Source organism: Mauremys reevesii, linkage group 4 (genome assembly GCF_016161935.1).
Source record: "Mauremys reevesii isolate NIE-2019 linkage group 4, ASM1616193v1, whole genome shotgun sequence".
Classification (NCBI taxonomy): Eukaryota; Metazoa; Chordata; order Testudines; family Geoemydidae; genus Mauremys; species Mauremys reevesii.
Genome location: NC_052626.1, coordinates 11862205 through 11887783, shown reverse-complemented (window position 1 = coordinate 11887783; position 25579 = coordinate 11862205). Strand labels below are relative to the sequence as shown.

Below are 25579 nucleotides of genomic sequence, written 5' to 3'. Positions count from 1 at the left end.
GAAGAGTCTGAGCAGTCAAAGGGAATATGGGAGGTTGCAGCAGCAAGGGAAAATGTGGGGTGTGATGGAACAGTTCATTGAATTGTGGGGTGGAAATGAAGGTGAGAGCTGTGCAGTGGGGATGTTGGGGAGCTTCATCTCTGTCCCCCCAAAAAGCCCTTATCATGCCCCCTTTTGTCCAGCCCTTCAAAAATGACCTCATTGAGTGTAATGTCCCTGTGCTCTTCCAGCATCCTCTTCTTAGCTCCTCAACCTGTGGGTCCCATGCTGACACCTGTCTCTGTGTGTGGGAGGACTGGGCTGTGCTGTACAGGCAGAGAAACCGGAGAGGAGGAGTTGCGGAGGGAGAAACATAAAATATGGAGATACACCTATCTCACAGAACTGGAAGGGACCCTGAAAGGTCATTGAGTCCAGCCCCCTGCCTTCACTAACAGGACCAAGTACTGATTTTGCCCCAGATCCCTAAGTGGCTCCTTCAGGGATTGAACTCACAACCCTGGGTTTAGCAGGCCAATGCTCAAACCACTGAGCTATCTCTCCCCAAAAAAGCTAAAAAATCCAACCCCCTGCTCAGAGCTGGACCAATCCTCAGATGGATTTTTGCAACATGCAGCCAGTTATTTTGCAATTGGGAGAATCATTGCTAAGGAGCCAGAGATAGTAGATGGGGAGAGCTGTGCTGGACCTAACCTACACCTAATACAACGAATGCAGCTGGAGTGCATGCAGATAAATGCTGGAACACAAATAATGGCAAACTGTCTTAGAACTTCCTCATGTCTACCTCTTATGGCTCCATACTGAACCATTCTCAGAGGCTATTGCCAGGTCCAGGTAGCAGAGTTAAGGATGCATCTGGCATGTACCTTAATTTTGTCCTTCCTTCTTTTCATTCTGGAAAGGCATGCGGTACCACTGGGCCACCTAACCACCGTGTAAATGTGAAGCCTTTGGGCTTTAATATGAATTAAAGTGGGGCCTTTTATCATACAATGTATATACAGTAATACTTGTATTATTTGTTTAAGCATTAACAATGTGCTTGGCACTGTACAAGACACAAGTCAGATGTTGCTATAGCTCTAAAGAATTTACAATCTGAACAAAGCTGATACAGATTAGACAGAATCCAACAGGCAGCTCAGAGAACAGATTGACTACAGTTTGCTGCTTTTTTTTTTAATCTACTATTGTTGACTTGCTACTTGTGGGTATCTTGAAAGAACAGAGTCTTAGGGAGATATTTGAATGATGAGAGGTTGATGGGTTGAACAAAGCCCACCAGAAAGTTTATAGAAATGGTACAATTTAAATGAAAAACAGAACATGTTATCAGTCTCACTGAAGAAGCAAGTATCACAGGGGTAGCTGTGTTAGTCTGTATCCACAAAAACAATGAGGAGTCCAGTGGCACCTTAAAGACTGTTTTTACCCACGAAAGCTTACGCCAAAATAAATCTGTTAGTCTTTAAGGTGCCCCTGGACTCCTCATTGTTTTGCTCAAGAAACAGTATAGAAGAAAATGGAAATCCTTTCTATAGTGCAATATTGTGCTGTACAGAATGGTTGCATCACTGAGTGTAGTGCAGTCATGTGCTGAAAATTGCTATTAGAATGTGTATGCATGGGGGGCAGAGTTAAGGTTGTTTTGATTTAACTCTGCAGTTGCTGAGGAGCTTCGATCTCAGTTTCCTTATTCTACACTTAAATGTAACCTTAAGGCAGGGGTAGTCAATTATTTCTTGTCAAGGTCAAAATTTCTTGGTCAAGTTATAGTCAAGGTCCAGACTCCAGAGAAAATAATAAATATAATAATGATGATAATAAGTAAATAAAACGATTTTGGGGTCCATTCAAAAGCATCCGGCAGTCCAGATTTGGCCTACAGTCTGCCTATTGACTACCCTTGCCTAAAGGTTTACAGTTTATGGACATTTTTCTTGTACGTTTGTTATTTCTTTGTAAAAAGAAGAGAAAAATATTTTCTAGTAAGTGGTTGGGAGAGGTTTTTATGGCTGATGGAAACCTGTGTGCTGATTTGAACATCAGAGCCTGAAAAATGGCTGAATGTCCATGTTGGTTGTTCTAAGCCCTCAACTCTGGATTTGATCCATCTCTAAATACATCTGAGGCAATGCCTGACCATGTTGGGAACTAGAGCCAACATGCTTTTCTTTGTCTAGGCTGTCTACCAACAGTAGGTTCTAAAATCCCCTGACTTAATATATTAGGTGCTATATGCCATTTTTGAAATGTCAAGGCAGTTGGCTAATGTGACTGGTTATGGATTATATGCTCCCTATTCTTTTCAAGATGTCTGGTCTTCACTAACTTGTGTAAAGCATTCCTAGCTACCAAAATGATAGGGATCTTGTAAAGACTTGAGGTGATATATTTGACCTTGTGACTGCTGAAATAATTAATTTGAAATCTAAATTCTGGACTAAGGAATTATTCAGCTAATATGTGATTAAAATACTGTAATGTCTTAACCTGAATTCTTTATTACCTGCTTCATCCAAAATCCTTTCTTATTTATGATTGCTTGGCTTGATTCAGACCATTAATAATGAAAAATAATTTCTTAAATGTGCTTTTTGAAGCAAATCACAAGCCACAATTTCACTATAGTAGGTGTCTTTTGAAAAATGATCTCCTAACCATACGATTGTGGGGTTAGAAGAGATCAGAGTTTATATCGGATCACGTTACCATCCTGGTTGCCCTTGGAATTCTTTTCTTAAACAGAGTTAATCAATCACTGTTAAAATGAGTTCTGAAATGCAAGCAACAGCTAAAAGAGCACTTATAATGGAAGGTCTTCAATGGGTATAGGAATTATTGATAATAGAAGCCAAATATAGCTTAAAAGTATGTCAGTGTTTCATAACAAATTCTATCTAGAGCACACTGGTTTAATCAAGGAAGCTGCTCCTAAAATGTGAAATGTAGTCCTGTTTTCCCAGATATGTAACTGATTGAGAAACACAGATGGCAGTGCTTCACCGTAAGATTCAGACTATAAATACCTTCAGGATGACAATATAAATTAAGATAATTATTCACAGTCTCAGAAGGTAGGACAATGAAATTAGATATGAAAAGGAATTTAGAGGAGGATAAAAATCTAGCTGTATCCAACCCTCCAAAGAATGCTCCCTGAACTTTGACCATTGACCTCAACTTGCCAGCTCTTGGCTACAGTAATTTCCCATGATAAACATGTTGGTACTGCTGATAATGAGGCTTGGAGATATTGGCCATTCCTCGTTAACAGTTATCCCTTTGTCCCTGCTTTTGAATCTTCCAGGGAAATAGCACTATTTGCGTGGATGAAATATGGGATGTCTTTAGAGGAGTACTTTGGAGAGTGGTTATTTCTAAGTTTTCTGGAAATAACTGGTTGCCGAGTTTACATCTTGTGAGGTTGCCATCTGTATAGAAGCTGTTTTCAATACATATGCCCTGAGACAGAAAGCCTAATCACGCTCTTGAAAGAAAATACAGCAAATGTATGTTATTTTAAACTTGTACTCTAAGCTATTTAATAGAAATACACAGGTAGGGTTTGCAAAAAAGATAAAAAAATAAATCCTCTGCAAACAACTATAGGCACAGTACATTGCTTGTGACAATGCCAAAAATAAAATCAAAATCTTAAATTTTCAAGTAGATTAAGAATTAACTCTATGAATCATAAAGTCTATTAACTACACAGTTCCTTCAGAAAATTTGTCTACCATTAGATAGTCAAGCTAGGGGGAAAGAAGTGTAAAAGATAAGGTGTCACATTCCTGTTCTTCTGTCTTATCAAGACCAAAATCTGCAAGTTAGTAAAAACTAACAGCGGGGAGATACCCTCAAATAAACTGAATTTAATAAAAAAAAATGGGGCCACTGTACAAAGTGTTATTTGTTTTCATAGTTAATTAATTGGAAATGTCAGTTTTTTAATCTATCTGAAGGTACTGCAGAATTTAGGTTCAGCTTTACCTATAGCTTCTTACAGTGGTAGCTAATGGTGAGTTATAGTGTATGAAATGATAAGCACAATAATATAGTAGAATTATTTAAAGTGGAACACTCCGGTTCTCAGCCTATGCACAGATTAAAAAGCTCTTCCAATAAAGAGAATAGATCTCTTAAAGAAAACTCTGAAAATAGTTAAAATGATATAAAATGCTCTACTGAATAAAAATTCACCATTATCGGACATCACATATAATATGTTCAATGAGGCTTCTGGTATCTGTGATGTAATAAGCTCAGATAGGGTGACTAGATGTCCCTATTTTATAGGGACAGTCCCAATATTTGGGGCTTTTTCTTCTATAGGCGCCTATTATCCCCCACCCCGTCCCAATTTTTCACACTTGCTGTCTGGTCACCCTAAGCTCAGATATCTTAGGGAAATACCAACAAGAGCTCACAGAGGGTAAAGGCAACATTTAAATTGTTAACGTTTATTTCTGTGTTGAATGACTGACAGATTAGTTACTGGGTATATTCAGCACAGAAATCTCAGCACAACTCAGTTTGGATTTTTGCTTTGCAATTCATCTTTAAATCACCTGGAAGCATCTCCATTAAGTGGAATTATTCTTCCCATTAAAGAGGTGTTGTTGATATTAAATAAGACAGAGTTTAAATTGATTCTCTAGGAGAGGGTTCTGTCCCCATTTTACAGATGGGAAGAGAGAGTTTAAAGCGTGGGTTCACATTGAAAAGTGTATCATGGAGTTCACAGTCTATTTCAAATGTGCTCATCTTACAAGTAAATAGACAAAAAACCCACATCTATATGCCAGCCCTGTAAACTCAACCTGATATCAAGTTCAATCAAGAGAATCTATATGGATTCTTTCTTTCGTCATCCCTAACAATAATTAAAAGGGTGTCCAAGCTACATTATGCCTATGCAACCACACTGGTGATTGCAATTTAATAATTAGTCCCACAAGAAAAAATAGACTCCAGCTCACACCATCTCAGTTTGGTTGGCTCTGCAATGCTCAAAGGAGTAAGAAAGCAGTAAAGTCACTAAAATCAGCAGCTATGACTTGGAATACACACTCAGAACAGATCTGCTGAGTAAGAAGGCACCATTTTTACATAGTCACTTTCCAAACAGAACTACACTTTAACTGGCTTACCCAAAGTCACACATGTCAGTTGCAGAGCCAGGAACAGAGCCCAGGAGTCCTGACTTCCAGGTCCTCACTCTAAGCTCTGTACGATAATCATTCCCTTTCATATGTCTATTAAAAGGCATAAAATCAATGCAGTGAATACCAAAACATATTACACATTTATACTTTTCCAGAAATAAAATGCTAAAAAAACCAAACCCAACTCAGCTGAATATGAACCATCTGTCGATTTCTTGTAGCACTTGGATATCTTACCCCTGTCCTACATACCAAGCTTCAAAAGACTAATAATACAGTGTTAAAAGGAAAATGACACATCATGCCAAAGCAAGTTAATCTTAATTGACATTCTTAGGGGTGCCTTGGGGTTTAGCTGTATGACTCTCATTAATGTTAAAAGGAGTTGTCATAAAAAGATAGTTAAGGGTTAATGTCTCTTTTACCTGTAAAAGGTTAACAAGCTCAGTAAACCTGACGAACACCTGACCAGAGAACCAATCAAGGGACAAGATAATTTCAAATCTCTGTGGAGGGAAGTCTTTGTTTGTGTTCTTTGTTTTGGGGGCTGTTCTCTCTTTGGATCTAAGAGGGGCCAGACGTATATCCAGGCTCTCCAAGTTTCCTGAAGTATTCTCTTCTATTCAGTATAGTGAGTATTAGAAAGGTGGATTAGTCTTTTTTATTAATTTCTGTATTTGCAAATGTGTGTTTTGCTGGAGAAATATTTTATTTTTGTTTGCTGTTACTTGTGCTTAAACTAGAAGAGAGGGGGTGGAGTCTCTCTAGTTTTTATAAGCTGTATACCCTGTAAACATTTCCATCCTGATTTTACAGAGATAGTTTTTACTTTTCTTTCTTTCATTAAAAGCTTTTCTTTTTAAGAACCTGATTGACTTTTTCCCTTGTTTGAGACCTCAGGGGATTAGTTTGACTCACCAGGAACAGGTGGGGGAAAGAAAGGAGTGGGGGAAAGAAAGGAGGTGAATCCCTCTTTGTTTTAGATTCAAGGAGTTTGAATCAAGGTAGTCTTCCCTAACAACCAAGGGAGGGGAAGTCTGGGAGGGGGAATGGTTTATTTCCCTTTGTGTTAAGATCCAAGGAGTTTGGATCTGTGTTCCCCAGGGAAAGGTTTGGGGGGACAGGGAGTGTGCCAAAACACTATAATTTTTTGGCTGGTGGCAGCAGTACCAGATCTAAGCTAGAATTTAAGCTTAGAAGGATCCATGCAGGTCCCCATCTTTTGGACGATAAAGTTCAAAGTGGGGAATAAACCTATGACATGGTGGCAGAGGTGGGATGTTTTAGGAACCAAAAGCCAGTGAGAGCTGTTCTCTCCTAGGGCAGGAAAGCAGGCTAGGGGGGGATTGTTTTTAAAACCAAAGCAAGAGAATTTTTTCCCCTTTCTGGCTGCTTGGAAAAGCAGCCTGAGGGCAGAGAGAAAGGATTCCCACTGAAAGAGCATTAGCAGTTTGCAAGAGACAGGTTACAAAACCAGTTTTTTCTGGTTCCTTGTCAGCGAGCAAACACCAGCAAGAGACATTTGCAAATAAAAAGTTTTGTTTTGTTTTAATTCAGTCGGAAATAGAAAGATTAGGAAACTGTAAACCAAGCAGCCTGAGCTGAAGCAACACAGTTCACTGACTGCAGGGGGGTGTGGCCAACACCAGAAAGCAGAAAAAATGAGTACCAAGGAAGCATCTAAACTGGAAGCAAGGCAAAAAGAACTGGAATTAAAAAAAAAGGAATTGGAATTAAAACTCAAGGAGATGGAAATAAAAAAAAAAGCCAAAGAGGCTGACCACAGGAGAGAGATGGAGAAGCGGGAGGCTGACCACAAGAGGGAGCTGGAGCTCCAGAGGGAGGCCCACCAGCAGGCCCTCCAATTGGCAAAGGCTAAGCCAGATGTTCCTGCCAACCCTAACAACCCTTCTCCAGGTACTGTTTCCCATCCCAGGAAATTTCCCACCTACAAGGCAGGTGATGACACTGAGGCCTTCTTAGAAAATTTTGAAAGGACCTGCCATGGGTACAGCATCCCTGAAGACCAGTACATGATAGAGCTGAGGCCACAGCTCAGTGGACCCTTAGCAGAGGTGGCGGCTGAAATGCCTAAGGACAGCATGAACGATTATAAACTGTTTCAATCAAAGGCCAGAATCAGAATGGGGCTAATACCTGAGCATGCCCGTCGGCGGTTCAGAGCCCTAAAGTGGAAACCAGATGGGTCATTCCCCGGACACGCCTACTACATTGACAAAAATTGGAATGCATGGATATCAGGCACAAAAGTTCAAAATTTTGAAGAGCTGTCCCTCCTGATGAGAATGGAACAGTTCTTAGAGGGTGTTCCTGAGCAAATAGAAAGGTACATCCTAGATGGGAAACCCAAAACTATAACCGAGGCAGGGGAGATTGGAGCCAGATGGGTGGAAGTGACAGAAAAGAAAAAAGATACTAACAAGGGGAGCGAATATAACAAGGGGCAAGATGACAATAAACCCTACCACTAGGGGCCACCCAAGACCCCAGCTACAACCCAAGGAAAGCCCCAGACTACCTATAGTCCCACCTCACCAGTCTCCAGCAACTCACCTCGGCCCAGTGACCCGTCATCTGGGCGATGTTTTAAATGTAATAAACTGGGACATATAAAGGCCAACTGCCCCAAGAACCCCAATCGAGTACAGTCCATTAAACCATCATCACACCAAGGATCCCCAGGCCCAGATATCTCTCAAATACCCTGGAGCAAAGGGAGACCTTGAGAGTGGGCGGAAAGAAGGTTATCGCGTGGAGAGACACCGGGGCACAGGTGTCAGTTATCCACCAATCCTTAGTGGACCCCAAATTCATCAACCCAGGGGCCCAAATAACAATTTGTCCCTTCATGTCAAAAGCTGTAACTTTACCTACAGCTGAATTGCCTGTCCAGTACAAGGGCTGGTCAGGAAGGTGGACTTTTGCTGTCTATGACAATTATCCCATCCCCATGCTAGTGGGGCAAGACTTGGCCAACCATGTGAAGCTGGCCAAGAGGGTGGGAGTGGTCACCCGCAGCGAGGCCAAGCAAGCTTCCACTCCCATCCCTGTTCCTGAGCCGTCCACCAGGGCCCCGTCTGTGCTGCCAGAGACCCAGACAGAAGTGGTGGAACTGGATCCCATTCCAACAACGGAAACAGCCATAGTGCATCCAGTCCCAGAACCGGAACTGGAAAAGCAACCAGCAGCAGAACCATTGCCAGCACTAACGCCAGCGCTTGCAAACCCGTCTCCAACCCCAACGCCAGAGGGCACCAGCGGCCCTGAACTGGGAGAAGCAGCAGACAACCCTACCCAAGAGGCTCAGCCAGAGCCTGAAATATCACCTAGTGCACCAGCGGAGAGCGGTTCACAGTCAACGGAAACAACCTCATCACCTACATCGCTTCCAGAGGGACCAAGCCCAAGTCCACAGTCTAAGGAGGAACTGGTGTCTCCAGCCTCAAGGGAACAGTTCCAGACTGAGCAGGAAGCAGATGACAGCCTTAAGAAAGCTTGGGCGGCGGCACAGAGCACCCCACTGCCTCTCAGCTCTTCTAACCAATCCCGGTTTGTTGTAGAACAAGGACTTTTATACAAGGAGACTCTTTCTGGTGGACACCAGGAAGGCTGGCATCCTCAAAAACAGTTGGTAGTTCCAACTAAGTACCCATGATCATCCCAGTGGCCATTCTGGGGTGAACAGAACCAAAGACCATTTGGGGAAGTCCTTCCACTGGGAGGGGATGGGCAAGGACGTTGCCAATTATGTCCGGTCTTGTGAGGTATGCCAAAAAGTGGGAAAGCCTCAAGACCAGGTCAAGGCCCCTCTCCAGCCACTCCCCATAATTGAGGTCCCATTTCAGCGAGTAGCTGTGGATATTATGGGTCCTTTCCCAAAGAAGACCCCCAGAGGAAAGCAGTACATACTGACTTTCGTGGACTTTGCTACCAGATGGCCGGAAGCAGTAGCTCTAGGCAACACCAGGGCTACCACTGTGTGCCGGGCCTTAACAGACATTTTTGCCAGGGTAGGTTGGCCCTCCAACATCCTTACAGATTCAGGAACTAATTTCCTGTCAGGGACCATGAAAAACCTGTGGGAAGCTCATGGGGTGAATCACTTGGTTGCCACCCCTTACCACCACCAAACCAATGGCCTGGTGGAGAGATTTAATGGAACTTTGGGGGCCATGATACGTAAATTCGTGAATGAACACTCCAATGATTGGGATCTAGTGTTGCAGCAGTTCCTTTTTGCCTACAGGGCTGTACCACATCCCAGTTTAGGGTTCTCACCATTCGAGCTTGTGTATGGCCACGAGGTTAAGGGGCCATTACAGTTGGTGAAGCAGCAATGGGAGGGGTTTATGTCTTCTCCAGGAACTAACATTCTGGACTTTGTAAGCACCCTCCAACACTCTTTAGCCCTTGCTAAAGAAAACCTAAAGGATGCTCAAGCAGAACAAAAGGCCTGGTATGATAGACATACCAGAGAGCGTTCCTTCAAGGTAGGAGACCAGGTTATGGTCTTGAAGGTGCAACAGGCCCATAAGATGGAAGCGTCATGGGAAGGGCCATTCACGGTTCAAGAGTGCCTGGGAGCTGTTAACTACCTCATAGCATTTCCTAATTCCTCCTTAAAGCCTAAAGTGTACCATGTTAACTCTCTAAAGCCCTTTTATTCCAGAGAATTACAGGTTTGTCAGTTTACAGCCCAGGGAGGAGATGACGCTGAGTGGCCTGAAGGTTTCTACTACGAAGGGAAAAGTAATGGTGGCGTGGAAGAGGTGAACCTCTCCACAACCCTGGAACATCTGCAGCGGCAGCAGATCAAGGAGCTGTGCACTTGCTTCACCCCCTTGTTCTCAGCCACCCCAGGACGGACTGAACAAGCATACCACTCCATTGACACAGGTAATGCTCACCCAATTAGAACACCACCCTACCGGGTGTTTCCTCATGCCCAAGTTGCTGTAGAACAGGAGATCCACAACATGCTACAGATGGGTATAATCCGCCCTTCTACCAGTGCATGGGCATCTCCAGTGGTTCTAGTTCCCAAACCAGATGTGTCTACCATTGAACCCACATAGAGAGCTTGAAAACTTATCCCAAATATTTCAAAACTAAAGTCACACACCTCAATCCACAGACGTAAATAAAAGTGGCCCAAGTTTTGGACCTACTGCGCACCTATGGCTCCCACCTACCTTTAAAAAAATGCAAACTTTTTGGTGGGGATACTTCACATCCCATCTCTGAGCCTCAAATCTGAATCATCATCCTCGCTATGCCAAGGAGGACTGGCTGGGACCCCTGTGAAAGCCTGATGAATTTGCTATTATTGGCTACTGAGCCACTCAAAGTGTATTAGCCTCTCACTGGGCTAATATAGTCTGTCTGTTCACCACTCCCAGTGCCCGATGGCTGAATGTACGTGACTCCAAGACTGAACAAAAGTCTCATGGCTGGGCAAAGTGCACCTATAGGCTACAAGGCCAAGACTTTGTCTTTTGTCATGTGATTGTATGACTATAAATTAATGTTTTGACCCTGGTCTCTGCATTTTTACATCAAGAAAAACAACCTCTTAGGAGGGTTATGAGCAGAAGGGTTATGAGCAGAGCACAGGTTCCTTTGGGGATATCCAAATCAAGCAGACCTAAATTCATATAATATGAGGTAGGACAGTCTTACCACTTGGGGAATCCCAAACAGTGGAAGTTCTACTGGGCTTCTTCCTCTAGCTCTGTGGCTATAAATGAGAACTGGGCCTTGAGTGTTTTCTTCTCTAGTCCCTGAAATGGGAGTGGGTTGGAAAATCATTCCAAGAGTTCTGGGAGTTACAAAGGGGCATCATAGAATCATAGAATATCAGGGTAGGAAGGGACCTCAGGAGGACAGGACCGACCCCAACTAAATCATCCCAGCCAGGGCTTTGTCAAGCCTGACCTTAAAAACTCTAAGGAAGGAGATTCCACCACCTCCCTAGGTAACCCATTCCAGTGCTTCACCACCTTCCTAGTGAAAAAGTTTTTCCTAATATCCAACCTAAGCCTCCCCCACTGCAACTTGAGACCATTACTCCTTCTTCTGTCATCTGGTACCACTGAGAACAGTCTAGATCCATCCTCTTTGGATCCCCCTTTCAGGTAGTTGAAAGCAGCCTATCAAATCCCCCCTCATTCTTCTCTTTTGCAGACTAAATAATCCCAGTTCCCTCAGCCTCTCCTCATAAATCACGTGCTCCAGCCCCCTAATATTTTTTGTTGCCCTCCGCTGGACTGTCTCCAATTTATCCACATCCTTCTTGTAGTCTGGGGCCCAAAACTGGACACAGTACTCCAGATGGAGCCTCACCAATGCCAAATAGAGGGGAATGATCATGTCCCTCAATCTGCTGGCAATGCTCCTATTTATACAGGCCAAAATGCCATTAGCCTTCTTGGCAACAAGGGCACAGTGTTAACTCATATCCAGCTTCTCGTCCACTGTAACCCCTAGGTCCTTTTCTGCAGAACTGCTGCCTAGTCACTTGGTCCCTAGTCTGTAGCAGTGCATGGGATTCCTCCATCCTAAATGCAGGACTTTGCACTTGTCCTTGTTGAACCTCATCAGATTTCTTTTGGCCCAATCCTCTAATTTGTCTAGGATTAATCAATCAGCTGTCTCGCTTAAAGATGGTCTTGGCTATGCACATGAACATTTTTGTGAGGAAAATGGTGAAGTGACTCAGTTGTCCTGTATACTGGAATTATGAAGGTGTAAAAACAATATGACAAAACTGGAAAACATACCATGTGTGGGCTCAGAGGGATGCCTATTTATTTTATGACCGGGAAAGGACTAATCAGATATTTACCATTGAAATATGTATGGGAGTAATTCAAAACGTAGTGTTTGCACAGATTACGACTAGCATTGCTATATTAAAGAGAATAATTTTTTTAAATTGTAGTTTACTTCTGGGCAAGACCAATTTCATGTTTGATTCATTTTTTGTGTTTTGGGCCCAGAATATATACGCTGTAAGACAAATCACTTTTCATTTTCATTGCCCACAATTTCACTGGACTGTTTCATTCTAACAAAAGCTAGCATATTCCAAGGCTTGTACACAAGAGTAGTTCTCTTTATGAAAAGTGTTTCCTTAGCCCCTCAGGATAGTTCTTTGGCTGCTGCCTCAAACCACCAGCATCACTTTGACCGCCATTGCCTATTGCTGAGCGCACAGTACTATTATGTGACAACTTGCCTGCAGTACATTCAAAAATACTTTTCCTTCTAACAATGACTTGAGTGCCAATGAAAATTTATAGAAATAGGACACTGTGACCGAGAGAAACGGACTGGCAGTGCATTATATGCTTGAGGTATTTTTTAGCAAAGTTCTGATCCAAAGCCCATTGATGTCACAAAGGTAGAAGCAGCGGTTAACGTAAGGGCTGGGGGAAAACTGGCGGGAAGCACAACTTCCCCTCCTTTCCCTGGCTTCCCTTAACAGTCCACACTCCCTCCCCACTGCTCCCCTCTTGTGACATGAAAGCTCCTCTTCCTGTTGGGGAACCTACTTCAGGAATGCTCAATAGGCGGCATGTGGGCCAAATCTAGACTCCCGGACACTTTTGAATGGACCCTGAAATCTTTTTATTTACTTATTATTATCATTGTTATTTTTTATTATTTTCTCTGCAGGTCTGGACTTTGACTATACCTTGACCAAGAAATCTGGACCTTGACAAAAAATAATTGACTACCTCTTTAACCACTGCAGAGGGCGAGGCCAGTGACTCCCAAGCGCCTGCACCCTGCCAAGGATAAGAGGATTGGGGGGTGCAAGGAGGCAACGCACCCATCTGGTTCCCAGAAGCTCCTGTCTTTGCACTTTGCCAGCCGCTGTCCAGCGTGCCAGGGGGAGGAGATCGCACTGACTTGTCCCCGCACCCGGCACAACTGCACCCTGGCACTGCAGGGGTGCAGTTGTGGGTAGCCTGCCCCTAACCCGCGCCCCAAAGCGACTCCCCGCCACGCTCAGTCCCGCAGAGCCAGGGAGCCGCCGGGGAGTTTGCACGTGTTGCGACCCTGCTCCGCGGGGTCCCCCCTGGCCAGCGGCGCTGGCGCAGCAGCTCGCCTCGGGGCGGCCACCAGCTCCTTCCCCTCGTGGCCGCGCAGCCAGGCCACAGCCGCCCTGCGCCCGCCGCAGCGGGAGCCGGGCACAAGGCAGCGGCAGGGGCTGCAGCACCAGCCCCCACCGGGGGCGGGAAGGGACGCGCAGGGGCGTGCCCGGCCCCTGCCTCCTGCCCAATCCTGGAGCGGGGACGGGCGCCTCATGAATAAGAAATAGGGCCGCCCCCCCCCCGCCCCTCTCTCTCCTCCCAGCCCAGCCCCACTGGCCCCGCGAGCAGCCGGCGGCGGGATGGTGAGCGCCGGCCCGGGTCGCTTCCCATGTGCCTTGGCAGCGCTGCCCGGCGGACGGGACACGCGGGGCTCAGGTGAGAGGCGGGGAGGGGGCAGCCCCGCTGCAGCGGGGCTGGGAATCGCAGCGGCTGGGGGCGTGGGGGGAGCCGGTGCAATGGTCGAGAGGCTCCCTAGAGAATAGATGCCCCGATCCGTGCAAGGGAGCAGGCCTGGCCGGCAGGATGCGATGCCCGGGGACAGCGGAGCGCTGCTGAGCCTCCTTTGTGTTCCATGGATGCTGCTGCCTCTGGCCTCCTTTTGTGTGTGTGTGTGTGTGGGGGGGGTTCCTCTCTTCCGCCTCCTCTCCCCACTTCTCACGGGCACAGCAAGTTCCCAGCGCCAGCCGTCGCCCCTTTCTCCTCTTGGATCCCCTAGCCCGTGGCGGGCCGCGAAGCTGCCCATCGAATGGGCTCCAGGCAGAGAGAGCTGTTCCTTTGACTGCTGTAGTGAAGGATGCTCTGGAGTGGCCACACCAGGCTGGCTGCTGGTGCCCCCTTCCCTCTGCCACTGCCCAGGGAAGCAAGGCTATTGTTCGGAATGGCCACTTAATCAGAGACCTGGCTAGATGAGGGAAATGGGTAACCTCCCTGCTTCCTCCTTAGCCTGTTGTGTATAGATGCTGTCTGAATGTCTATGGCTTATAATAAGCTGAGTGCCTGAGATTAGCACGGGAAGGGAAGGAGTTGGCACTGTCAGGATAGTTTTTATTATTGAATCCTTCTTGTCCGCCTTGGAGACCTCAGTGCAGCTTGTCGGCTGTCACCGCATGCCAGGCCTGCCACTCACCTTTAACACAGCTGTTGGATTACAGTGCATTGTCATCTCAGTTAGATTTTATGCTCCCTTTACAGGAGGGATTTTGCACAGCAGCGGATTTGGGGGAGAGAGAATGCTGGGAAGAGAAATGGACATGGCTGGTCGTTTCCTTTGTTCCCTTCATTGTTGTGTTGTGGGAGGTGTTTGTGTTTCTAAAAATGCTTTCCCCTCAGAGCCCAGCTTCTCCTTTAGCCTGAGTGAAATCACAATCCTGTGTTTGACATCACAGTCTGTTTCTCTGGAAATAGCTATGGGGTCACCAAAGCATTATTATGGGGTAGATTCTGAAACGTGGCTGTTTGGGTACAAAACCACGAAGAGCACAGATTACTGCACAAAAGCATTTTTAAAAAGGATCGAAAGTATTTGTTCTGGCTCTGTGACTGACTCACTGTGTGTCCTTGGGGATGGTACTTAACCTCTGTGTTTTGCAGTTTCCCTAACAGTTTAATAGGGATAATAATATTCACCTAATTTACAGCAGGTTCTGAAAATGAGCTAGTACTTGTACAGTACATTGAAAATGTAAAATGCTATATAAGTGCTAAGTATTATTCATAATATACAATCCTATTCTGCCAGGCACTGATACCAGCTACTGTTTCCTGAGGCAGATTTGTCTCTAAGACCACCACAGGGTCAAGTAAGATAAGAATATAGACTGTGAGGAGGAAACACTTTGTTTGAACACAAACGGCTTCCGTAATTTGCAGAGATGAGTTGAGAAACATAGACTTTGTTTTTGTAAAACCAGAGGTGCGTTGGATCTCAATTCTATTTTTATCTGAATTTATAATAGTCCAGGATGGTTGTGTTGGATAAAAGGTTCCTGTTTTTACTGCTTATTAGTAAGGAAAACAATGAAAAAAATGTGCCACAGAAGCAGATTTATCTTTTATGTGGAAGGTAAGTTTTTATGATTGATAGATTTCCTCAGCATGAAACAAGGTGGTAGCAAGTCCAAAACAACAACTGATATTTTGCTAGCTGCCCACCCTGTATCTCAGCAGTAATTTAACATGTCTCTGCTCATGCTTTCCCCATACCTTCTCCTCCCTCCTCTGATCACTCGAAAGAACATGAACGTAGAGGAGGACTCATCAGTTCAATTGTAGTGTGGTGTGAGCATCAACATGAAAGGTGTAGAAAGCAAATGGAGATGTTGAGCTTTTTAGTAGCATGGTCAAACATAGGTGTTATCCTGCTCATTATCGGTAATGCAGTCAAACAATGGTGGGACTGGCCTCTGTATGAATAGTAGCATGGGGTGCCCCGCATGGTAGTATGTGTCAGGTGGAGATGGTGTGCTTTTTAATTTGTGTATGTAGCACCTAGATACCAGTGACGAGTGCATTAGAAATGCCTAGACAGTTTGGACAGAGATGTTAAGAGCCAATATATGAAGGAACTTGGCTTAAAGAGGACAGGTCTGGCATCTGCGAGAGAGAGCCCATCAGTTGATAGGGGCTATGTTAGGGAAGTGACCTGCAAGCATAGGGAGGTGTGTGTGGTGAAGAGACCCAGAGATGTGGGAACAATTTTTATAGTGGGGGTGTTGTTGATAGAAACCATGGAAATCACACATTTGCTGTTTGTTATTACTATTTTAAGCCCAGGGTGCAGCAACACCCCTAGTTCCAGCACCCCTCGAGAGACTCCGAAAAGCAGAGTGATCAGAATGATGACTCTGAAATGAAGAAAGAGAGAGGATCTCTGAAGCAGAGAGCACACAGCACATAGCTGTTAGAGTGAAGCTTCAAGAAGAGGTGTGGAAGTTGTGCTGCATATTTGTCTGTCTATCTGTATATAGATATACAGAGATAACTAAAGATTTATATAGATAAATATCTAAACATATGTAGTCACTGACAAAACAAGATAATATTACTAACTGTTTGAGAATACCATATGAGACATACTATGCTGTTTTCCTTTTATTTTTCCATTTCTTTTAAAAAGACAAAAACTGCAATAAAATATACATTTAAAAATCACAAATGACCCTAGGAAATATGAGAAGGGAGGGTTGACATGTCTCCGTCCTGGACCATTGTAGTGCAGATAGATGACTGATGTGAAGGTTCTGGTTTGCTTGGTCTTTCATCCTTTTTAGGGCGGATGCCTGCATAGAACTGGTAAATAAAATAGTTTGTTTCTTGGAAAACTAAAGATATTTTGGCTTCTCGGTACGTTTGATGCTGTAGTGAACTTATCCATAGGGATGCAGTAGATTGCATATGGAGTGGCAGAATGATAGAGTCTTGTTCCACCCTCTTGCTGAATCTGATGGGCATGTTTGTTGTTGGCTCCTTTTTTTAAACCTGTCTTATTCCTTGGGATTTGGCTGGAAGCTGTCAGCTGTGAGCAGGCCGGATAGTTCTAGCTGGTTGAGGTTTGTTTATCTGAACTAACTGGGAATGAAAGGTGTTCAGATGTGTGCTGTATTGGAAGACTGAACTGGCAATAATTTAGCATGAGGAGAAATACAGGAATTTGTCCATAAAAAATATGGCAAGAGTTAGAAGTCTGTAGTGTCAGACCACTGATGTGTATAATCCCTTGGCTTTTGTGTCCATCAAAATGGGTAAAGCCTTGGGGGCAGTGTGCATTAGCACTCCAGTGTTATGGAATTTGATTCCTGGCAATGACTCTACTGTGTGTTTTGCACATATTTTCATATTTATATTGAGGCGTTCCAGAGTTTTTCTCGTATTCTTTTTACCAATCAGCAGATGAATTGCCCTGCTGAACACGTATGGGACCATTCAGCTGGGCAAAGCTGGTATAATGAAGCTTGCACTCAGAGATGTGGAAAGCCGTGTACCACAAAGGTCGTCCAGTGATTTGTCTGAAGTGGATGACCTGTTAATCCTCTTGTGCTTTTTCTGCACGACACATGCAGTCACTTCAGTAACTTCAGAGCACAAGTGTAATCTTGAGACATGGAAGATGGATCATCAGAGCAATTGTATTTATTCAGGTGTCTAAAAGCTTGATGCTCATCCCCTGTTAGAGTGTTCGCAGTTGGAAAATATGGTCAAAACTTACCAAAGGCCAGAAAATAGCAGAGAGGATAGTTTTCCATGGAAACCCCATCAGCTGAGATATATTAAATCGGACTGGACAACGTGCTGTAAAATATTTTTTAGGGAACAATTATGTGGTAGCAAGGGATAAGCTTTTATGCCCTAACAGGTCATTTCTGTCATTAGCTTCTGTGATTTGCTGACAGCTATTTGCTGTTTGTCGCACACATCCACCAGCTCTTTGGCTATGCAGTGGGTGACTTTCTTGAATGGGGAAGTCATCTGTTATCTTCACTTCCCACCTGCCGTCCCCAGCCCTGCTGTGTGAAAGTAACTGTTGTATTTGAGGGATGGGACTTTCTCAAAGCTGAATCTCAATATAAAATAAGAACTTCCTGACAATGGTAACTCAGGACCTGCCATCACTCTTAAACAAAATAATTGACTCTTCACGTACTGAGATTCACTTATGAGAAAAAAATCCATTTTAGTCAGCTGTGATAATTGCCTTGACACCGCAGGGCTGGTGCTGTAGCCTGGCTCAGAGAAAGCCTAATCAACAGTGTTCTTAAAACAGTGCCTCAGTTGGTGGCCTGTTTACACGAGAGCTCCTGACACGGCTTACGTTTTTCGGCTTAGTGACTCACCCAAGGCTAGAAATGAAGTCAGTTTCAGGATCAGAACTCTGGAGTTCGACGCTTCTAGTTGTATTCCCAGATCACTAGAGCACACCCCTCCCTCAGCTCATTTCCCTTGCTATGATCAGCCCCTCCTGCTTCTTTCCCTTTTTCTTCCAGCCCAACTGATATAAACCTTTCATTTTACACTGCCCCGCTGCCTCCAAGAGTGATTTCTCTGTTATGATGGTCCACCAGTGCCTCTTCAAAGAGAAGAGCTGGGTTTTCCCTCCAGCCTAGCTGTGTTGCTCAGCAATGCTGGAGAAGTTGCTGGGACTCTTTTAACCCCCTGATTCCTGTATGATGAAACAACAGCAGTGACTCCATAGTCGAGGCTGTAACTAGCTTTCCACAAGTAGCCTGATTTTGATTCCCCCTCTAAATTCCTTTCTCCTGGAAGGTGTCAGCCTAAAGGGGATATTTTTGGCATGACTTTAGGACATTCAGAGTGTTTGTGGGCCTTGGAAAAATTCTTCTATAGTATTCTTCTACCTTGTGAACAAGAAGCCTTTATTTTAGTCCAGTTATGGGGATGTGGTTAGGTCCTAATCAACAATGCAAACTTTAACCAAGTTATACATGGGTCCCCTGACTCAACATGTTTGTAGGATAGACGGACCCTACAACAGCCAGAAAAGAGAATAGATATGTGCAAACAGATCCATGGCTCAGTGCAGCACAAATAATGAACTGCTTTGCAGTTGATTACTAGTTAAAACCTGATTCAGCTTTGCTTTAAGCTTTCCACTGTTAATTTATTTAACACATTACATTATTTTATTTAAGAGGATAGCCAGGGGGATACTTGTAATGCTTCTTAGACGCAAAATCCAATCCAGCCCCCTTTTTTTTAAAAAAAAAAAAAGCGAAGTCAGGCTTTAAGCTTTGCTTAATCTTCTTTGAAATAGGTCCTTGCTGTCATTAATAAATTCTTAGGCCCCAATCCTGCAATGAGCTCTGTGCTGCTGTGCCTGCAACAGAGCCCTGTTCAAGTCAAGAGATCTAATAAGTTAAATTCCTGGCTGTCACAGACTTCATGTGTGACTTGGGCACATCAAACGCTCTGTGCCTCTGTTCCCGTTTGTAAAGTGGTGATGCTAATACTTCTTGACTTCTACCCTTTGTCTGCCTTGTCTGTTGAGATTGTAAGCTTTTTCAGGTAAGGGGCACTGTCTCTCACTATCTATGCATAGTATCTAGCACAACAAGCCTCAGCTAGGACCTCTATGTACTTCTGTAATGCAAATTATGATAATACTAGGCAAGCACTGCATATCAACCAGTTACGTGCTATTAGTGGTGGTGGGGGAAAGAGGGAGCAGAACCCCCCTCTCCCACTTCACTTTAATACGTCCACTGGCTCGATCATTCAATGATTGCGGGTTCTGTTCATTCCCTCTGAAGCACCTGGCATTGGCTACTGTCAGAAGGCAGGATACTGGGCTAGATGGATAATTGGTCTGACCCAGTATGGCCGTTCTTATGTTCTTAAGTAAATAAATACTTTAAGAGTTATAACTGTAAAAATGATATAATTAGAGGGACACAGATGAAAAGATATATATTAAACCCACCCCCACACCTTCCCTTACCTATTTTACAAAGAGTGCATTAAGCTATGTCTACACTGCAAGCTAGAGGTGTGATTCTCCTGCTTGTAGAAACATATTTGTGCAAGCTAGCACGAGTACAAATAGCAGTGTAGCCGTGGTCGCATGGGTAGCAGCAGGCGAGGCATAGCTGAGCCATGCCCAGTACATACTATCCACAGGTTTGTACTCAGCACAGCTCAAGCTGTGCCTTCACCATGGCTACCGGTGCTATTTATACTCGCACTAACTTGATGAGAGCTAGCATGGGTGTGTGTCCATGAGCAGGGAATCACATCCCTTGCTCATAGTGTAGACATAGGTTGAGAGGGTTAAATTTGAAAAACAATTTACAAATCTAATTTGCTTTTCGCTATTGTGGTATATTCGCTTTCTGAATTTCTTGCAGGGAGCACACTGAAAATACCTTTGCAGTTGGTTTCTAGTCAGTTTCATCTCTCGGTTCTCTTGCATTAATTCAAAGCAACAAAGCTTGAGTTTCAAGCATTGTTAGAGAAGGTTTGTTTGATTTTTTTCTCCTAAAATTATTTCCATTGAACTTTTTATATTCCATAGAAATATTTCTATATCTTATTTATGTGTTTATTTACAAACACTGCATTTTGAGTCAAATTTTCTTTAAAAAATCTTTTGAAAGGACTGTTCCACAATTTCCATGTAATCTTAGCTGGCAAGACCTGGGGGGAATGAGGTGAAAATAATCTGTATTCATACAGAAAGGCAGACACCTTCCATTAGGCATTATTGATTTTTTAATTTACGCAATATATTTTTGTGCATCTTTTAGTCATTGGAAAGCACTAAGGGATTAGATTGCTAGATTAGCAATTGGATTAGATTAGAACATTCCCAGGCCTCAGATTTTGAACAGGAAAGGTGTTTTGCAGTCCAGACAGCAAGAAAAGGTGCAGGATGGGAAAAGAGAAGTGGGGATTCAGCAGCGTTGTCAATTCTTGTGATTTTATCACAGGCCTCATGATATTTGATGTTTCACTTAAAGCACTAGCTCCTGAGTCATGTGAATATATAAGAACCTAAAAAAAATTGTTTCATTAAAATAAAAAAGTTTTTAGCCCTCATGTTTGCAAAGAAAAGCTTGAAAATGTGATGTGAGTGTACCCTAGAGACTCAAAAACCAGAAGGCAAATAAAAAGATCTCCAAATATATCATTAAAAAGCCCTCATGAATTGTAAGGCAGTCTCATGATTTTGGATGTTGGGAGTTGGCAATACTGGGGTTGTGGTCTCCTTTCTAAAATTAAAAATGCACGCTTCAGAATACCATAAGATCTGTAAGGTTACTCTTGTATAGTTGTCAGTATTGGCTTTCAAGGAATGTTTTAGAGTACACCATAGAATCACTTCACTTTCCTTGATTGTTTTAAACATCCTTATAGGAGTGTGGGTGGGAGGAAGGGAGAGACATATGTTTTGTGGTGGTGGATGTGCGTGATGTAAAGTGAAGAAGACAGTCATGGTTGTATATTGCAAAGGTAGACTAAGAATTTAACTAGTAATTTCATGGCTTTTTAATGGTTGCGTTAGTGGTCTATGCATTTAAGAATCCTTAACTAGTTTTTAACAGTTTTTTTTTACTTTTCCGTTTGGTGGACTATGAGTACAGTTATTATATATTTGCCTTGTGGTAGCACTTATCAGCCCCCTCCGGGCTCTGTTATACTGTACACAAAAATACTAAACAAAAATACAGTCCCTGCCCCTAAGAGCTTAGCATGTGATGATACACAATAGATCAGGGGTTCTCACACTGGGGGTCGGGACCTCTCAGGGGATCGTAAGGTTATTACATGGGGGGTCGCGAGCTGTCAGCCTCCACCCCAAACCCCGCTTTGCCTCCAACGTTTATAATTGTGTTAAATATACACCTTTACCCTGATATAATGCGACCCGATATAACACAAATTTGGATATAACGTGGTAAAGCAGCGCTCCAGGGGGGGCAGGGCTGAGCCCTCCTGCGGATCAAAGCAAGTTCGATATAACGCGGTTTCACCTATAACGCAGTAAGATTTTTTTGGCTCCCGAGGACAGCGTTATATTGGGGTAGAGGGGTATTTAAAAGTGTTTTTAACTTATAAGGGGGGGTCGCACTCAAAGGCTTGCTATGTGAAAGGGGTCACCAGTACAAAAGTTTGAGAACCACTGCAATAGATGGATGCAACAAACAGAGGGAGGAGGGAACACAAGGTAACAGTCCAATCTAGTATAATAAGCAGCTATCTCAGCACAGCCACCAACTGCCTAGCCATATGTACAAGTGTGTCTGTATTTTTTAATATATAAAACCACAAAATGCTATGTTAAAAGAACATTATTAAGGTTGTAACGTCAATCACTCCAAAGTTAGGAAATGCCAGAGCTAGGGGTGTCTGTGCAATCTTCATGAAGCCCCCTTGGGTGTATGCATTATGATAATTACATGACTATATAGTATTTTTTCCACAGAACCTCAGCCTTCTTGCTTATCCAGTCACAGCCTCCCCTCCACCCATCTCCCAGTTGCAGTCTCCTTGCCCCGCCAGTTCCAATTTCTCTCCCCGCCCACCTCCAGTCCAAGTATCACCAGACTCCTTTTCCCAATCTACTCTTCTCCCCACTCTGAGGCTGCCTCTTGTCCAGTCTCTGCATTTGAATCAGGCACCTTTTCCTTCCTGCTGCCTGGGTGCCAGCAGAGGATCATTGAGAACTCAGGAGAGAGAGGTTCCCTGCTGTCTGTTCCAGTGCCTGGCCCCATCCTAGCCTGGAGCCAGTGGTGCACTGCTGGAAGAGGGATGTTGGGGGTGCAGCCTCCCCCCCTGGCTTGAAGTAGTAATAACAAACACAAAATACCTAGTTTCCATCATCAGCACCCCCACTATAAAAATTGTTCCAGCAACTCTGCCTGGATCACCCATGACAGGGGAAGTTCAGCTTTGTCCCTGTGCCCTGGGCTGGAGGGAGCATGCTTACTCATTCTGTGGGGATGTCCTACCATGTACAGTCTGGTCAACTGTAGGAGCTGAGAGAGGCTAGCGTGCTCAGTGAGGACAGAGTCTTTAGAGATTTTAGCAGCTAAAATACAAGGAGTCTCTACTGAGCTTATACAAACTGCAATTTTTTTTCAAACGCTTATAGCTTGGCCAAATTAGGGTGGATTTTTACGGGGCCAGCAAAAGGCACATCTTTGACACAGAGGCCAATTCCTGCTGTATTTCACATTCCTGCTCCAAAGCATCAAAGTGCTAGAGCTTCTCAAAGAAAAAGCCAACAGAATGTTTTTAACATGGGGAAAACAATGCATTTTCCCCTCATTCTCAGAAACAGCAGAACCATTTAGGCTGAAATTTTCCCAAAAAATTCAACTTGAGGCAGACACCTGGCATGTAAAATTTCAGCCCAAATGGTTAAAATTTGGCAAAGTTATAAGTGACTGAAAACAGGTCTGATAAAGGGAAGTGTCTGGCAATCTTCAAAATAGGCCGCATTACCTGCTTTGCCTATTGTATATATAACATTTCTATATTTCAATAGATCATATTAGGATTACTCTTCTATCAGACAGCATGGTGGGCATGTGTATACATACATAGACATGTTGCCTGATAGTTTGCAGGAATTTTTGTAAGCAGATATTCAGAGTATATTTCACCACTGTGTCCTGTTTCTGGGAGAACAATGATACTTAGCACCGAGGTAGCATTTTATGTCTTCAAAGTAGTTGTGATATATTAAGGCCTGACCAAGCAAAGCACATAAGTATGTGCATAATTTTAAGCATGGGAACAGTTCCACTAAAGTAGGTGGGGTTACTGACATGCTTAGTATTACACACATTCTTGCGTCCTTTGCTGGATCAGAGCCCAATTGGTTAATCTTCATCACACCCTGTGAGATAGGTATGTATTGTATGCTGAGCGTGTCAATGTCAAAACTGGCTGAGAACTCAGGAGTATATGTCTCTAGGTACTAGAGCACACAGAAATAAAATGAAACCCAGAATGCAGCAGGAATGAGTGAAATAGGTCGTGTTTATAGCAGGGATGGGAAAAAAAGTAGTGTCAGTTCCTGACTGGCATCCTCACCACAAATTACCTTAGAGACTATTAACCTGTCCCATTGTCAAGGTGACCCACTTACCTGCATTTATCTTAATTTAAAGTGTTAATTTGAAGTATGTAAAAGTGACACATTTGTATATTGTGTTTTTCTTTTCCTAGGACTCACATTCTGAAATGATCAACTCTGCAAATTTCTGTGCACATCTTTCTTCCGATATGAGCAGATCAATAGGATTTCACATTTGCATGGTCATATGCAGCATCCTGCTCAGCTCCACCAGCCTGCAATGTCTAACCTTTCAGAAACCGGAGAAAGACACAGTACGGGTCCAACAAACTGCATTGGCAGGGAATGGGCTAGAAGACAAGAGGATGAGCATGCAAAGCTTGGAAAATAACGTAGGCCCTTCTGAGCAATCGACCAGTGTTGCTGTCTCAGAAGAGCCATCTGGAGTGTCAACAGAGCCATCTGGGACTTCATTAAACAAGATCTTCACTGCTAAAGGAGAAACGCAACACACAAGTCTTAGTGATAATCTTTTCATAGGCAGTAAGAGCCTCGATGTTTACCCCCCTATAGTGTCAATGGTTGTGGCAGATGAAAGTGAGTTCAGTCCCACTGGATCAAGCCAAGAGTCGAGTGAAAACGGGCTACTGAAGGCCATGCTAACTACAGCTTTGACTACTCTCAATCCGGACATTGAGGCTGATGTGCTCAGTAGTACTGTGTTCAAGACGACAGTAGGGGGTAGCACAGAGGCAGGGCATAGTTTTATTAGCAACCAGGATAATCACTTTTTTAGGATGGATGCTGTAGAAGGAGGGAAGAAGGCAGATGGTAGTTCCGAGCTCTCAGCTACACCCCAGCTTAGCAATGAAGAATTGCCAACTCAGCACCTCAGAACCCAAAACTTAGAAGCGATGAGTGACTACCCCACAAGCCCTTTACTTTTGGCTCATCAAAAAGCTGATTCTGAGCCTGGAACACTGGAACCAAATGTAGGGAGCCCTTTGCAATTGACAGATGCCCGTGCCTCTGCCCTCACGGCGAAACAGACATTTGTATCCACTGATGCCTCCCTAAATTTGGAAACAAAAACGGACAGCAGGCAAGGAAGCTTGCGAGTGGCAGCTAGTGCTGTCACAGGCGCTCCAGCTGTCTCTGTACTGAGTGATGATTGGGATGATACAAAATTAGGAACTATAAGTCAGGTAAGAGGCTCAAAGCATGAGGAGAAAAAACAGAACGATGTGATAGCGGAACCTCCTTGGACAACGGGAGGAGAGGATGATGAAGATGATGTGAAAAGAGGCATGCCGTTTACAGCTTCTGCATATGCAACAACCATTAAACTAGAAAAAAATGTGTACCCTGGGCCAGCACAGGTGTCAGTGCAGGGGGAGATGATGCCAACAGTTTCCGCTGGCCAAACTTCTGTTTATCTCACAAGTCCCTTGGCAGAAGCTGAAGTGACTGCTATAAACACAAAGAAAAATACAGAACCCGTCACAATGGATGATAGGAAAAGTGTCTCCTTGTCATTGCCAGAGACTGTTACTATGACGGACACAAAATCCAATATCTTCCTTACCCTGGAAAATTCATTAAAAGGTAACTTGCGTACCCCACATTGAAATAAAAACCTACACTTGCTTTCCAACATGGGTATTGGGAGAAGCCCGTTTGTTATTGATTTGTCTCCTTAAAATCAAAGAACAAAAGCGAACAAAGATGGCTTTGATTTATAGCTAGAGGCTAAC

General features: G+C 43.9%; 1 protein-coding gene across 6 annotated transcripts in view; it reads left to right on the top strand.

Annotated features, from left to right (window-relative positions):
- ARMH4 (armadillo like helical domain containing 4) overlaps positions 1–25579 on the top strand; it is a 133788-nt gene that overhangs the window by 5392 nt on the left and 102817 nt on the right. For 2 of the 6 annotated variants that reach the window (XM_039536309.1, XM_039536310.1), the window contains exons 1-2: positions 13551–13666; positions 23978–25430. In XM_039536309.1, the coding sequence (XP_039392243.1) occupies positions 23993–25430 (1438 nt within the window). In that variant the 5' untranslated portion in view covers positions 13551–13666; positions 23978–23992. Of the gene's footprint in view, positions 1–13550; positions 13667–14191; positions 14210–16195; positions 16214–23977; positions 25431–25579 lie in introns of those variants that run through there. The other 4 variants (XM_039536306.1, XM_039536305.1, XM_039536307.1 and 1 more) reach the window with 3 other exon arrangements.